A 17,008-nucleotide genomic window follows, 5' to 3' on the forward strand; every position below is an offset into this window, starting at 1 on the left:
TCCGGCCTGGAGGACTCGAGGACGCGCCCCCGGGGCCTACCTCAGCGACTTCTTGTGTGGCCACTGCGGACGGGTCAGGTGTGGACCTTCCGTGGGCGCCAAAGAGGGGTCCCAGCGCACTTCCCGCGTCAACCCGACCCCTGCGGTCCCCGGGGCGTGACCGTCATACCCCTGCGCTGACCCCAGGGGCCACCTGATTGGGAGTGTCCGCCGCCATCAGCGCTTTGGCGAAGGTGACATTGAGCCGCCGGACGCGCCGCTCAGTGTAGGGGCGGGGGAGGTCCCTTAGTGTACCCGGGCACCGCCGCCCCACTTTTGATGAACACAATATGCTTCCTTGGTGGGACACAGTATACTTTTTTTTAATCAGGCATTTTCTCGGTTGGCGTTTTGTGGGTTACCTTCACAGACCGTTCTGTTAAATTTTAGAAACTGCTCTGCCACGATCTAATTCTTCCACGTGTGTGGTTGTTTCCTGAGGTCTGAAAGAGGCCATTACTGTTTCGAAAATGGGGTACCACGGTCCAGGAATACTGGGATCTACAGATGTGGGGAGGCTTTATTGTTTGCTTCAGGTTAAAGCCTGTTTGTTGGAGTATGAAATGCTTTGCTGATTCCTGTCTCTTATTTTTCCTTCTCCTAATATATGTGTTCCCAGTGACTGCCCAGCACTAGAATTTTAATTATTATAACCACAGTTTGATCTTGGTCCATGATGGATGTATATGCTACATCATTTAGCCCCTAACCATACATATTTTAACATATAAACTCACAAACTCAAAACTAATAAGGTTTGCTTGGCTATTTTGAGTGTTTTAAGTAGACATTTACACACCTAAGGAATATGTTTCCCTTCATTCAATTTAAGATTTTATCATTTATCATAGAATGGTAAGGCTGGCATGCACATCAGATCATGGAGACCATCTTATATTATAGAAGAAGAAACCAAAGCCCATCTTGGGAAACTGACTCCTTAACTAGTGGTAAAACAATTTTCTCGTTTTTAGTGGTAGAACAATTTTCTGTTTTGTGTTATTTTTGGCCCATCTGATGTTTATCAGGTTTTATAGTTCTTTATTCTTTCCTTATCTAAATGTGAAAGTAGCAAATACTATAATTTTTTCATATAGACACATTTGGGGAGGTTTTTATGACCTTCAAAAGAATTACTATATTTTGTGGCAGGTAAAGGAAAAGGCCAGAGGTTTCTGGCAAACTGTAAATTAAGGGGATTCTTTTTTTCTTAGTACCTTTGGACATAGTAGTTTATCTCCTAAGTGTTCTATTCCCACTCTTAGAGTTTAATTCGTAAACAGAAAGTTATATTTTAGATATTTGTCCCTTAGACCTAAATATTTGCCACAAGGAGTCAGTATTGTTTACGGTTGTGTCAGCTGCTTTCTAGCTGTGTGACCTTGGACACATTAGTTAACCTTAAGACTCAGTTGCCTCTTGGCTAAAATCAGGATATTTGGTTGTGATGTTTTAAGTGAGATAAAGTAACTCTTAGCACAGTGATGGCGAACCTTTTGAGCTCGGCGTGTCAGCATTTTGAAAAACCCTAACTTAACTCTGGTGCCGTGTCACATATAGAAATTTTTTGATATTTGCAACCATAGTAAAACAAAGACTTATATTTTTGATATTTATTTTATATATTTAAATGCCATTTAACAAAGAAAAATCAACCAAAAAAATGAGTTCACGTGTCACCTCTGACACGCATGTCATAGGTTCGCCATCACCGTCTTAGCACCTTGTCTGGCACTAACGCTTAATACATATTTGCTTTATTATACTGCATTTCATTTTTGCATATTATAGGTTGGGGTTTATCGGTAGAGACTGAAGAGGTTTTTATGCAATTGAAAGTTAGAAAAAATGAAGGTTCTTGGCCCTACCAGTTTGGCTCAGTGGATAGAGCGTCAGCCTGTGGACTGAAGGGTCCTGGGCTTGATTCTGGTCCACAGCACAAGCCCAGGTTTTGGGCTCGATCCCCAGTGGGGGGCGTGCAGGAGGCAACCAATCAATGATTCTCTCTCATCATTGATGTTTCTATCTATCCCTCTCCCTTCCTCTCTGAAAAAAAAATTTTAAAAATTAAGGTTCTTGCATGAGGTGCTCCAAGACCAAATGAGAGTATACTTGAAGGAGTTCTGAAAAGGTTAACCTGAGGGGGCCTCAAGTTTGCTCCCGTTAAGTAGCAACCCAAATACTATATTTGGTCCATGAAGAAGTCTCCAATTTTGAAACAGTTGTTTTCCAGGAACTGCTGAATTAGATCATTAAAATGTTTTAAACAACTACTAGATTCTCTAGTCAACCCTTAAAACTTACACAGTCCTGGTTCCTATATCCTTACCTTGATAATTTGGGAAGGGTGGGAGGAGTTTTCTTTTTTTCCTTTCTTGGTGCAGGGCTGAATTTAAGAGGTACCTTTTTTAAAAAAAAAAAAATTTTTTATTGATTTCAGAGAGGAAGGGAGAGGGAGAAAGAAATAGAAACATCAATGATGAGAGAGAATCACTGATCAGCTGCCTCCTACATACCCCACACTGGGGATCCAGCCCACAACCCAAGCACATGTCCCGACCAGGAATTGAACGAGATGTCACCTCCTGGTTCATAGGTCGATGCTCAACCTTTGAATCATGCCAGCCAAGGCTAAGTGGTACCTTTTATCACCTTCCCACTATATATATATCTTGAACAATTTGGTGCTCGACTAAGTTAACAGGAAAAATGTCTCCATGTGGAACAAAACTTCAGTTCTGCAAGGTGACAAAAAGCCTCTAGGAGATGACAAAAAGCGCCTCGTAGGCCACACACAAAGGAGAGAATGAGACTCAGTTTAGAGTCAGTTTACCGCTGAACCTCTTTGTTAACATCTTAGGAAATTGTACTGTGAATATTTTTATGTTTTTGTTGCTGGTGAAATGGACAGTTAGCACAATTTTAAAACATAAAGAGGCCATCAAGAATGCTAACATTGCCCAATGGGGTGTGGCTTGGTGTTTGAGCATTGACCTATGAACCAGAAGGTCAAGGTTCAATTCCCAATGGTCAGGGCATATGCCAGGGTTGTGTGCTCGATCCCCAGTGGGGGGCGTGCAGGAGGCTGCTGATCAGTGATTCTCTCTCATCATTGATTTTTCTATCTCTCTCTCTCCCTCTCCCTTCCTCTCTGAAATCAATAACAATATATTTTTAATGCTAACGTTGCTAAGGGTATGTAAGAAACAATGATCACAGGCAATTGAAGAGGTAGAAAAACTGTTGTTGATTTGTATAAATGAAAACAGCCCAACACAGCATTTTGGAAACAGTGATACATGAAAAAGTGAAGATGCTGCACACTGACTTCCTGAAAGATGCCCCTGGAACGAGTAGTAAAAGTGATTAGTTTAAGGCTAGAAGGGGGTGGTTCGATAAGTTTAAGAAAATAAATGTTTGTTTATAGATTAAACAATATATTAAATATGTACTGTATATAAGAAAAGCTTAAAACAATCACTTGGGAGTCTGGAACGAATTAATTTACATTATTTCTAACGGGGTGGAAGAGGGATCATTCGGTTTTCCAACAAATCACTTCTCAAACAGCCTTCTGGAACAAATAAAGTTTCACTGTACAACCAGTTTGTAATTTGGAACTCCCCAGAAGGAAGGTAAACAAATATTAAAGGTGATCCATTGATCTCCTTGACTGGGATTTGCAGCTGCTGGTCATCTTTTTCACAGTTAGAAAACAATACAAAGCTACCAGTCATCTGATGAATCCATGCCCAGCAGTGAGGAAAAGAATTGGTTATCATGAAACACTTTATGGTAAGAAAGATACACTTAATTAATAATTACCTCTGGGGAGAAAATACATATATTTCATTTTTCTTGGGTAAATATTTAGAAGTGCAATTACTGGATGATATGGTAGGTGTGTGTTTAACTTGATAAGAAATTGCTAAACCGTCTTCCAAAGTGATTGTACCATTTTACACTTGTGCTTTAAGTATTTAGTAAGGATAACTTTAGTTTTTGAAAAAGGTAGCTTATAAATTTTGGATAACAGCAGGTAGAAGCATTGTGATCTATGCTTTCTGATATATTAAATGTGAATATTAGTCCTGTATAGTTTTGACTAAATGTTTGTACTTGCCAAATACTTAGGTCTATAGATTCATTCTTTTTTCTTGTCATAGAAATTAAAGAGTATCCAATTCCAGCCCATTTATATACATGTCTCACTTCATTCTGGGCTCAGATTGTGATGGAAATTTAGGTCTCTGGTAAGATTTGGACTTGTGGGGGGTCTTCTGTGACTGATGGCAGGTATTTTGCAATAGGATCAAATGGTGATTTAAGTGAGAATCCTTTTGCTTGATCTAGCAGTGACATTCCATCTGAAGAACTGGCAAGTATTCCATCTTTTCACCTTTTTCTGGTTTCTTTTTTTTCTTATTTTCTTTCTATTTTTTGCACTTTCTCTTGCCAGTTACAGCAGTAAAGGTGTATCGGATATATTTGACATTTAAATTTCAGAATATATGTAGAGCCCCAAGGTTTCTGTGTAGTTTTATATATATATATATATATATATCTTTTCCATCACCCTTTATCCCCTCTATGCCCTCTTCCACCTCCACCCTCAACCCCCGCAATCACCGTGGTGTCTATGTCCATGAGTTTTCTCTCCTTTTTTTCTGTTTTGCTCAATTCTTTGTTTTTTTAATCCTCACCCAAGGATATTTTTCCATTTATTTTAGAGAGAGTGGTTAGGAGGGAGACAGAGAGAGAAACATCAATGTGAAAGAGTCACATTGACTGGTTGCCTCCTGCACATGCCCCAACCAGGGCCGGGGATTGAGCCTGCAACCGAGGTATGTGCCCTTGACCGGAATTGAACCCTGGAACCTTCAGTCCAAGGGCTGATGCTCTATCCACTGAGCCAAGCTGACTAGGGCAATTGTTCTTTTTTAATCTTTTGAGAGAGATAAGCATCGATTTGTTGTTCCACTTATTTATACATTCACTAGAGGCCCAGTGCATGAAATTCATGCACTCGTGGGGGGAGGGTCCCCTCAGCCTGGCCTGCGCCCTCTCGCAGTCCAGGACCCCTTGCTCCTTACCACCTGCCTGCTCACTGCTCCTTACCGCTCAGCTCACTGCTCCTTAGCACTGCCACAGAGATGGGAGAGGCTCCCGCCACCACCGCTGCGCTCGCAAGCTGTGAGCCTGGCTTCTGGCTGAGCAGCGCTCTCCCTGTGGGAGCGCACTGACCACCGGGGGCAGTTCCTGCGTTGAGCATCTGCCCCCTGGTGGTCAGTGTGCATCATAGCAACCGGTCGTCCCGCCATTCGGTTGATTTGCATATTAGCCTTTTATTATATAGGATTGGTTGATTCTTGTGTGTACCCTGACTGGGGATCAAACCCACAACCTTGACATATCAGGACAACACTCCAACCAACTATCCTACCTGGCCAGGGCGCACACATGTGTGCATGCATGCGTGTGTGGGGGGGGGTTGTTTTATTTGATAAGCCTTTAAAAATAACTAGACGCTATACCAAGCTTGTCTAATTCATCTAATAGAAAATACAATTTGAAGAATGTTTTATTTCTATAAATTATGATATCCATTAATAGAGGTCAGTTAAGACATTTTTAGACAAGGATCAATTTATAGTTGTCATTTATTTGCTACCTTCTACAAAGTGCCAAGTCCTAGACAGTGTTACCTGGCCTTCATTTTTATTTTTATTTTTTTAATATGTTTTTATTGATTTTCAGAAAGAGGGAGAGAGAGGGAGATAGAAACATCAATGATGAGAGAGAATCACACATGGACTGCCTCCGGCATGCCCCCTACTGGGGATCGAACCCGCAACCCAGGGCGTGTCCCCAGACCAGTAATTGAACCGTGACTTTCTGGTTCATAAGTCAACCACTGAGCATCTGCCCCCTGATGGCTTTCATTTTTAATCATCATAATCTGATAAGGTAATGGTATCTGCATTTTACAAATAAGGAAGATAAAACTTGCTGTTTCCTAAAACCCAAAGGTAAAATTTCCTTCTCCTCCATCCCTTACCATACAGAGGCTGTTTAGAAAGATTCTACATTTCCTAACTCCTAATTCAGTGTCCATTTGAAAGGCAGTAACTAAAATGGAAAGGCTTTTCATATGTACTACAAAGGGTATAATGATTGGGAGCAGAATGCTAAGTGAGTCTTGTTTTCTTGACACATATTTTAGTATCTCACTTAGAAATTTTATAGTGTTTTTTTAAAAATTACTATTGCTTTGTCAGGATGTATAATTTATTTTGGAATATAATTTAACTAGAGGCCCGGTGCACGAATTCATGCACATTGAAAGGAAATTAATTAGAAGAAATACTTTAGAGGCCAGGGAAGGACCACGGGAGGTTGGCTCCAGGGCATATCCAGCTCATCTAGATCAGGGCCATTAAAGCCAGGGAAGGCTCTAGGGCATGTCCAGCCCATCTCGCCCAGTCCCAATCGGCCGGACCCCAGCAGCAAGCTAACCTACTGCTAGGAGCGTCTGCCCCCTGGTGGTCAGTGCACGTCATAGTGACTGGTTGAACGGTCAGACATTTAGCATATTAGGCTTTTATTATATAGAATAGAAAGCATACAATTTTTTTTAATTTATGAAAAATATATCTTATAAATTAATTTAAGAACTAGAATGAAGCTCTGGCCAGGTAGCTCAGCTGGTTAGATCGAATACCAAGGTTGCAAGTTCGATCCCCAGTCAGGGCACATACAAGAATCAACGAATGAATCCATTAATAAGTAGAACAAATCAATGTTTCTCTTCCCCATCTCTCCTTTCCTCTTTCTCTTTCCCTAAAATCAATAAATGTTTTTAGATATTAAAAAAAAAAACTAGAATGAACATTATTTTGAATTAAGAATTAATACTCTGCTTATTGTAAAAATTCGGACATTTTGGAAGTGTCCAGTGGGTCCTCAGGTTACGTCGGAGATCTGTTCCTACGGTGTGATGGAACACAATTTTCGCCATAAGTCGGAACCCACCTACATAAGCACCTACGTCACTCACATGGAGCACATACACAGCAGTAATGAAGTGAAACAGTAAAAATAAAATAAAAGAAAGATAACAATTCCTGACCTTTACTTGTGGTAAATAAATAATAAAAAACGGGGGGCGTAATGGGGGGATAATAAGGACACTGTAATATCTTAATAAAGAAATTAAAATAAATAAATAACTAAATAAATAATAGAAAACATAAAGCACATATGTACATACGTCGAAATGATGGGACTTTTTTTTTTATAAATAAATGGGAGATGGCGACGTAACCATGAAACGACATACATCAAGTCCTACATAACCCGAGGACTGTCTTTATAAATAAATAAAGTTTTTCCTTCCAAAGATAACCAATGTTAACAATTGCAAGTTAGCATTACACATTGGGAGGCAAGGGGAGCATAAACATACACCTATAATACTCTGTGTTCTGCTTTTCTTTGTTTAATTTTTTTTAAAGATTTTTTTCATATCAATACATAAAATTTGTTTCATTTGACCTGCTGAGTAATTTTCCTACTGTGACATACAGTTGATTCAAAACTTAATGCACTGAATGTATTTAAATGCTACTGAACTGTACACTTAAAAATAGTTAAGATGGTAGATTTTATGTTATACTAGAGGCCCAGTGCATGAAATTCATGCACGGGTAGGGTCTCTAGCGGCTGCCAGCCGGGACCTCCCTTCGCACCCACCTTAGCCTTGCGCTGCCCACTCACCTGCTCCACCATCCCGCCGCGGTCCCACTCTTCGGGGCCCATTGGGGCCGGCAGTGCCTCCACTGCCGCCCGCTGCCAGCGCCACATTGCTGACACCCGCCATGTTCCACACCACCCCCTGGTGGTCAGCACATGTGTAACTCCCAGTCAGTCAAACTCCTGCAGCAGGGACAATTTGCATATTAGCCTTTTATTATATAGGATGTGTTTTAATGGGAAATGCAAACAAAAAAATATAACTTAATTGTATTAACAGGATATATTAAGTACTTCTGTACATTGAAGTTATTATTTCTCCATTGTAGGTATCCAGTCAGTTCGCTGCTACTCCCATGGGTCACATGAGACAGATGAGGAATTTGATGCTCGCTGGGTGACATACTTCAACAAGCCAGATATTGATGCCCAGAAATTGTGTAAAGGTAATTGTAATATAGATTGCTAAACAGTCTATTTTGACATAGAATTATGAACTGTTTTGTAGTCTTCTACTACTGTGTTAAAAGCAAAACATGCTTCATGTTAACCGAGTCCTCTCATGCAACTTGCAGTTAGAAAATATTATAGCCCTAACTGGTTTGGCTCAGTGGATAGAGTATTGGCCTGTGGACCGAAGGGTCCCTGGTTTGATTCCGGTCAAGGGCATATGCCCAGGTTGCGGGCTTGATCCCCAGTTAGGGGGCATGCAGGAGGCAGCTGGTCAATGATTCTATTTCATCATTGATGTTTCTATCTCTCTCTCCCTCTCCCTTTCTCTCCAAAATCAATAAAAATATATTTTAAAAAAGAAAAGAAAATAGTATAGCTTCCATAGTGTTTCCTGTAAAGCAAGGTTTTAAAGCAGGCATAGTGGTATTTAGGGCCAAATAATTGTTTGTTGCAAGGGCTGTCCTTTGCATTGTAACATGTTTAGCAGCATCCTTGGCTTCTACCCACTAGGTGCCATCCACTCCCATGCCCTCCACCCCCAATTATGACAACCAAATATGTTTCCTGGGGGACAAAATCACCTCTGATTGAAACCACTGCTATAATGTCAAGGTGAGCAAGAGTTAAATTTTGTATCTTTTAGATAATTTATACAAGTAGTTATTTGGTTCTTCTCCCCTCTTAGTTATAGTTTTGGTTTTTTGTTATTTTCATTCTCCATTATGATTTGTCTTGCCCTGAATAAGTGTCCAGTCTAAATAAGCTAGAACTTATTTTTCCTAAATTTGCAGATGTGCATTTAACATGAGTAAGTAGCATTAATGGTAACTAATCTTTCTTTTTCTTTTTTTAAAAATATATTTCTTCATTGATTTCAGAGAGGAAGGGAGAGGGAGAGAGAGAGAGAAACATCAGTGATGAGAGAGAATCACCGATCGGCTGCCTCCTACATGTCCCCCCACTGGGGATCGAGCCCGCAACCCAGGCATGTGCCCTTGGCCAGAATCGAACCCGGGACCCTTCAGTCCGCAGGCTGATGCTCCATCCACTGAGCCAAACCAGCTAGGGCTCTTTTTCTTTTTTTAAATGCATTTTTATTGATTTCAGAGAGAGAGAGGAAAAAAACATCAATGATGAGAGAGAATCCTTGATCAGCAACCCAGACATATGCCCTGACCTGGAATCAATTCACAACCCCCTGGTTTGTAGGTCAATGGTCAGCCACTGAGGCACGCCGGCCAGGTGATAACTAGTCTTAATAGTTAGATGTAAATAGCTTTAAGTGTAGGCAATTTATCTGAGACCAAGAGTTCAGCCTCTGTGACTATAGTCTAGCATTATAGTCACTGGTGTCCTTTGTTTAAATATTGTGTTATTTTGTTCAAAGCTCAAAGTAATCACGCCCAATTATTTTCTGGTTGAATGTTTGAGTCTGCACACTAATGTTTCTCTCTCTCTTTTTAAAAATATATTTTTATTGATTTCAGAGAGGAAGGGAGAGAGAGAAAGAGATAGAAACATCAATGATGAGAGAGAATCATTGATTGGCTCTTTCCTACATGCCCTCTAATGGGGATGGAGCCCACAACCTGGGCATGTGCCCTGACTGGGAATCGAACTGTGACCTCCTGGTTTATAGCTTGACACTCAGCCACTGAGCCACACCTACCAGGCTCTATATCTCTTTAATGTCTTCATTTGGGCTTCATTAACTCTCCTTTCGCATTTCTCTGGTTGTTTTTAGATTATTTTCCAATCAAATCTATTTTAAAGCAACCAACGTGCATACGTTGTACTACGAGTTAAAGATATGAGTTTAAAATGACCTTAATTGAAATGAAACCAGCAAATTATTATGAAAATAGTGTTTGCATCTAAGGAATTCTTTGGTTGGGTTTTTTGGGTCTTTTTTATTTCTTTTTGTTTTTTATTGTTTTCCTTTAATCTGTAGGATAGTGCATAGTTCTTTCCACTAATTTATTGTGGAAGAGTCATTATGATATTACCATCTGTTAAAAGTAAATTTGTTAAAAGTAGATTCTCTCATTGTATAGATAAGAGAATAGAGGCCTAATAGGTTCCAGGACCCAATTCCAATGTGTATATGTAGGCTTCCCTACATCAACAAACAAGTCTGGACGCCAGTAGGCTGTCCAAGAATTCAGTTCAGTGTGGCATTACTAGTATCTACCCTACCCAGAAGTAGAATCAGATTCCACAGGTAAAGAAATCAGTCTCACAAGACTACCCTGCACTTTAGAGGCTGGTTACAAGCCTAGGTTGTTCATCTGTGCTTCTGACCTACTGGCTACAAATCAGAAGTTCCCACCACCCCCTTCTCGGGTTCCAATGACTCAGAAAACTCAAGAAAACATGTTTACTCACTAGATTAACAATTTATACAAAGATTATTAAAAGATACAAATCAACAGCCAGATGAAGAGATACATAAGGTAAGGTCCCAAATGAAGGAGCTTCTATCCTCGCGGAGCTTGGAGCCCGGCACAGTGGCTCATGGAAGCATTCTAGTACCCCAGTGTGGAAGCTCTCTAAAAAAGGACCAAGGGACTGTCCTATGGTTTTTATGGAGGCTTCATACTTAGTCATGATTGATTAAGTCTTTGGCCATTGGCAATTAATTTAACCTCAAGCCCCTCTCTCCTCCCTGCATATCAGGAAATGGGAGTGAAAATTTCAATCTTCTGTCCACAGCGTTGGTCTCTGCTGGCATCCAACACCCACTCTTGGGAGTCCAAAAGTTATCTCCTTAATATAACAAGAGGCACCACTGTGCTCCCATCACTTAGAAAATTCCAAGGAAGGTTGGCGGTTCTGTGTCAGAAACAGACCAAATATATATTATAAATCACAAGATCATATGTCTATGTTTCAATAAAAATATAGATAACTAAATTATAGTTTAAGTGAGAATATTTCAGGTTGATATGGCCCCTCTTTTTAATTTGACAGGGATGAACACGCTTGTTGGCTATGATCTGGTTCCAGAACCCAAAATCATTGATGCTGCTTTGCGGGCATGCAGACGGTTAAATGATTTTGCTAGTGCTGTTCGCATCCTAGAGGTTGTTAAGGTCAGTGAAATAGTATTAAACTTGTTCTGGAAGTATGTGGTCTATTGACTAGGTATCAGTATATTCTTTATTTTTCAATTTGTTAAGATAACCTAAAATTAGTTCTTATATAACTAGAGGGAATTTACAATGCAGTTAATAATTTTTCTGGAATAAAATTTGACAGAATTTATCCCAGGCCTGAAAAATTGTGCTTGATACTCTTTTGTTCAGCACTTCCATTTAAGAATTTATCTTAAGTATGTACAAAGGTTTAACTATAATTTATCTTTGTGCTATTTGTGATAGGAAATTAAATGCTGTTAGTAGTTTCTTAAGATGAGACTTTCCAGAAGTGGTTATTACACAAATGTGTTTAACGTTAAACATATTTACATTAAACATATTTATTGCATATTACCTGAAGAAAATTATGAGATAATTTTTGTGGTGTGACCCCATTTTATTAAAATACATATAGATGAAAATGTAGGTGGACATATTCTCCCTGTTGTTTAATTATAGTTTTTGTTTTTTTATAATTGCAAATTAAATACATTACATTTTAAGTAAGAACTTTATAATTTAAAAAATATAACTAAGGAGACTTAGAATTTGTTAAAGGCAGGAGAATAGCAGTTTGGCAGTATCTTAGTCCATTTGACTTTTTAATATATGTTATGGTGAATATTCATGAAAACTCTCTTACCCTGAAAATAAGTATTCTCTAAGTGTATCTCTCCATGAAAGAATATGGAATATAAGAAAGAAATTCAAGGTCTGTAAAAAAGAAAGTGTGAGATTACTTTATCTACAATGGATAAGATAATTTAGGGTTCTGTAGGCTGTCAATTCATTCAGCACCAGTAGTTAATTCAGTTAGGGTCTCAAATTAGAAGCAAATGTAAAAACTTTTCCTCTGTTAACTTAATTATTCCTATTGCCTGCTGGGCATGTTTAATTACATTCACAAAATTCTGTCATCACCACCTTGTTTTCCAATAACTCAGGCTTTGAAAAAAAATATTTCTGGATTTAGTTATTTTCAAAGTGTTTTTAAAAACCTACCTTGACTACTGCCCACAAAGTTGCTCTCTTTATTGAACAAATATGTTAACTTAAAAGTAGCCTCTGCATATGTGATTAAAAGCATTTTCAAGTTCATTTTGTAAATAGATAAGGCTTCTCAGAGAGCTAAATGTGAATTTTCTTTTTTTTGCCATCAGGACAAAGCAGGACCGCATAAGGAAATCTACCCTTATGTCATCCAGGAACTTAGACCAACTTTAAATGAACTGGGAATCTCCACTCCAGAGGAACTGGGCCTTGACAAAGTATAAATCCCATCGGTAAGCAACATACCACTGAATAAAGCAGGAAAAAATCCAGGGAGATGTGAATGAGTGACATTTCAGTGTTCTCAGGAATGTCTTGTTAGAGGCTGTAAGCATAGAGATTTAGAGTACCAATGATAACTTTAAGGAGCTAGGATTGTTATTTTTTAGTTGTTATAATTGTTCTCTTACTGGTATAAAGGCAAGTAGAGACCTCCTTTACAAAAAAATCTATATAAAATATTTTAAGCATAAATAGCATAGAGAATAAATGTAATCACACCCAGATTTTCGGATATTATTATTTTGCCATATTTGCTTTAATCTCCTCCCCTCTATCCCACCAAGAAATTATTGGTTTCACCTAGAGTTCAAGCCCTCTGGGTACCCTTCCCTCATTCCAGCCCATTAACCTCCAAAAAACTAAAGATAGTTCACTGCATTCAAAATGTTTATCATGTATGCTTTTTAACATGTGGTTTGTTGTTGTTGTTTTTATATTTTTATTGATTTCAGAGAGGAAGGGAGAGGGAGAGATAGAAGTATCAACGATGAGAGAATCATTGATCAGCTGCCTCCTGCACATTCCCTATTGGGGACCAAGCCCAAAACTTGGGCATGTGCCCTGACCAGGAATCAAACCGTGACCTCCTGGTTCATAGGTTGACGCTCAACACCTGAGCCACACCAGCTGGGCAACGTGTGTTGTTGTTTTTTGTTGTTGTTTTTTTAACAGTAGGGTTTTATTAATTTGATGCTTTTTTGTGTGTGCCCAGGTTAGAATTTAATAGTCAAGTAAATTTTCATCAATAATAAAAACTTATTCTCTATGGAAAACAGATTAGGTAACAATTAGGTTGTCTAGGTAGTGAGCAGTGTGCAGAAAATCCTTTGTAAAACAGAAAATATGAAAAGCAATAATTCATATTTTAATTTTATTTAACAAACATGTATAGTGTATATAATTCTTTTTTGCTAATCCTCACCCGAGGATATTTTTCCCATTGACTTTTTAAAGAGAGTGGGGGGACACATCTACTGGTTGCCTCCTGCAGGTGCCCAAATCCAGGGATTGAACCTGCAACCCAGGTAGGTGCCTTTGAAGGGGAGTGGAACCCAAGACCCTTTGGTGTGCTGACCGAAACTAACCACTGAGCACACTGGCCAGGGCGGTGTATATAATTCTTGACGTGTGTCAGGCACAATTTATATATATTAAATTGATTTCAGAGAAGAAGGGAGAGAGAAGTAGAAACATCAGTAATGGGTGAGAATCATTGATCAGCCATCTCCTACATGCCCCTTACTGGATCGAGCCTGCAACCCCAAGCATGTGTCCTGACCAGGAATTGAACCATGACCTCCTAGTTCAGAGGTGGATGCTCAACCACTGAGTCACACCCGCTGGGCTCAGGCATAGTTTTAAATGCTATATAAATAGTAGCTCATTTAATCCTTATAAACAATCCTGTGAGGTGGTTACTATTATTATACAGTGGGGCCTTGACTTACGAGTGTCCCGACTAACGAGTTTTTCGAGATAGGAGCCGTCTCTTGGCCGATTTTTTGCTTTGAGTTGCGAGCTAAAATTCGGGTTAAGAGCCAGCTTCAGATACCCCACCCCTAGTTGGCACAGCGAACGGTCACAGTGAACGCCACAACATCAGCCCAGCATCACGTGTCTCACTCGTTCACTTTTTGATTTGACATACGAGTAATTTGAGTTACGAGCTCCGTCACGGAACGAATTAAACTCGTAAGTCAAGGCCCCACTGTATAATAATAGTAACCACCTCACAGGATTGTTTATAAGGATTAAATGATTTTTAGAAAATATTTTATTGATTTTTTACAGAGAGGAAGGGAGAGGGATAGAGAGTTAGAAACATCGATGAGAGAGAAACATCGATCAGCTGCCTCCTGCACACTCCCTACTGGAGATGTGCCCACAACCAAGGTACATGCCCTTGACTGGAATCGAACCTGGGACCCTTGAGTCCACAGGCAACTATTTATTTTATTATTTATTGATGAGCAAACTGAGGCACCTTGTCCAAAGTCTACATTTAAACCCAGGCAGACTGGTTTCAGAGTTCATTGCACCCACTATGCCACATGTTCTGTATAAGCATTTACTAAGGCCATACTCTTCTCAGAGGTAAAAAATGAGACTTAAATAAAAGTAGACCCAAAGTTATTTTAGGAGCTATTAAATATCCTACTGACAGACTAAGCAGAAAATGTAATCCACTTTGGGGCTTGTTTTTTGGAGCATACGTCTTAATTTTTGTTTTTGTCCACAAACACCACCTCCCTGAATTCAGGTAGCTCATCTTTATAATATATGGAAAGTTTTTGTATGGTATTAAACATTTCTGTGAGTACTTGGAAAAAATTAGGTATTTAGAACAGAGGATGTCATAGTTATATATATATATATATATATTTTTTTTTTTTTAATGGATATTTTTTCCATTGATTTTTTAGTGAATGGAAGGGAGGGGTAGAGACAGAGATAAACATTGATGTGAGAGAGACACATTGATTGGTTGCCTACCGCACAGGCCTGACTGGGGCTGGGGATGGAGCCTGCAACTGAGGTACATGCCCATGACCGTAATCAAATCCTTGGGCCAACGCTCTAACCACTGAACAGACCGGCTAGAGCCCTAGTTATATTTTCAAAGCTCTTATCTGTGGTTCATATTTCACAATGGATTCTTAAAAGGTTGTCTAAACACTTGGGCTTAATTTTTATTTTATCAAATACTAGAGGCCTGGTGCATGGACCCCAGTGGAGTCCCTCAGCCTGGCCTGTTTCCTCTTACAATCTGGGACTCCTTGGGGGATGTCGGACTGCCAAGTTTCGGCCTGATCCCCACAGGCCAGTCTGAGGGACCCAACCGGTGCATGAATCCATGTACTGGGCCTCTAGTATGCATATAAAATCTTTGGTTAATCTCTTCCTGCCCTCCCCCCTTCCCTCTGAGATTCATCAGTCTGTTCCATGTTTCCATGCCTGTGCATTGAGCGTCTGCCTCCTGGTGGTCAGTGCACATCATAGCTACCAGTCGAACAGTCCAACGGTTGCTTAGGCTTTTATATATCTATATATAGATAGATTCCTGCAAGAAATCCAGAAGAATCTTTGTTATAGAGGATGTATTCTTGCTACAGTAACATGTTTCTTTAAAGATTTCTATCTTTACTTTATTACCTGGCTAATTCTTCATGTTTTCTCTTACAGATAGGATTCCCAAGGATTTACTGATAATACTACTTGAGTGTAAACAATCTCCTGGAAATACTGATGACAACATATTACCTTATTTGAACAAGTTTTCCTTTACTGAGTACCAAACCATGTCATGGTAACTTGAATGTTAATAAAAAGGAAATAAGTTTGAACTGAAATTAGGTATTGTTCCATGTGTTTGCATTGAAGAGCAGAAAATGAACTATTTATTATAGGTCCATTGTGTCACAGTTTTGTTATCCCCTTATGTGCTGAGAGAACTTTAATTTTCTGGAAGTCATTGCTATATAAACATATTTGGGTACACTGACTGGTAAAATAGCTAAAGGCTAAAAGTCATTTGTATAGAACTAGAGGCCTGGTGCATGAAATTCATGCACTGGGGGGCGGGGTGTCCCTCAGCCCAGCCTGCACCCTCTCCAATCTGGGACCCCTCGGGGGATGTCCAACTGCTGGGACATCCCTCTCACAATCTGGGACTGCTTGCTCCTAACCACTCACCTGCTTACCTGCCTGATTGCCCCTAACCACTTCTGCCTGCCAGCCTGATCACCCCCTAACCACTCCCCTGCCAGCCTGATTGATGCCTAACTGCTCCCCTGCCAGCCCGATCGCCCCCAACTGCCCTCCCCTGCTGGCGTGATGGCCCCGAACTGCCCTCCCCTGCAGTCCTGGTTGCCCCCAACTGCCCTCCCCTGCAGTCCTGGTTGCCCCCAACTGCCCTCCCCTGCCGACCATCTTGTGACAGTGTGGGTGCAGCCATCTTGTGATGATGTGGGGAGGCCATCTTGTGACGACATGGGGCAGCCATCTTGTGGCAACGTGGGTGCGGCCATATTGTGATGATGTGAGGGCATGAGGGTCAATTTGCATACCTACTCTTTATTATATAAGATTTCCTTGTTGATAGGGCCAGCAAACCCTGGGCTTAGGGAATTGGTGTGTAAAGTTTAAAAGTGGTCATTGAGATAGTCTTGAGGATGTGCTGTAGGGTTGCCAGCCCTCTGTTAGTGCTCCTTTCCTTCCCTGCCAGGTATTCCCTGACAGTGTGGTACTAACTTTAGACATCAAAGAATTTGCTGTTGTAGATTTGGAGGCTTTCT

The 17,008-nt window shown here is 40.1% G+C and overlaps 1 protein-coding gene across 4 annotated transcripts in view; it reads left to right on the forward strand.

The window, feature by feature from the left end:
• The window catches only part of LOC102256974 (cytochrome c oxidase subunit 5A, mitochondrial), a 24,767-nt gene extending 8,750 nt beyond the window's left edge, over positions 1-16,017 (forward strand). Inside the window, exons 1-6 of one of the 4 annotated variants that reach the window (XM_014530489.1) lie at positions 896-989; positions 3,748-3,834; positions 8,121-8,237; positions 11,215-11,336; positions 12,542-12,664; positions 15,897-16,017. In XM_014530489.1, coding sequence (XP_014385975.1) covers positions 920-989; positions 3,748-3,834; positions 8,121-8,237; positions 11,215-11,336; positions 12,542-12,655 — 510 coding nt within the window. In that variant the 5' untranslated portion in view covers positions 896-919 and the 3' untranslated portion in view covers positions 12,656-12,664; positions 15,897-16,017. Of the gene's footprint in view, positions 1-895; positions 990-3,747; positions 3,835-6,206; positions 6,232-8,120; positions 8,238-11,214; positions 11,337-12,541; positions 12,665-15,896 lie in introns of those variants that run through there. The other 3 variants (XM_014530490.1, XM_014530491.1, XM_014530492.1) reach the window with 3 other exon arrangements.
• Positions 16,018-17,008: the final 991 nt, after the last annotated feature.

The sequence above is a fragment of the Myotis brandtii genome, unplaced genomic scaffold (assembly GCF_000412655.1).
Source record: "Myotis brandtii unplaced genomic scaffold, ASM41265v1 scaffold74, whole genome shotgun sequence".
Taxonomy (NCBI): domain Eukaryota; kingdom Metazoa; phylum Chordata; class Mammalia; order Chiroptera; family Vespertilionidae; genus Myotis; species Myotis brandtii.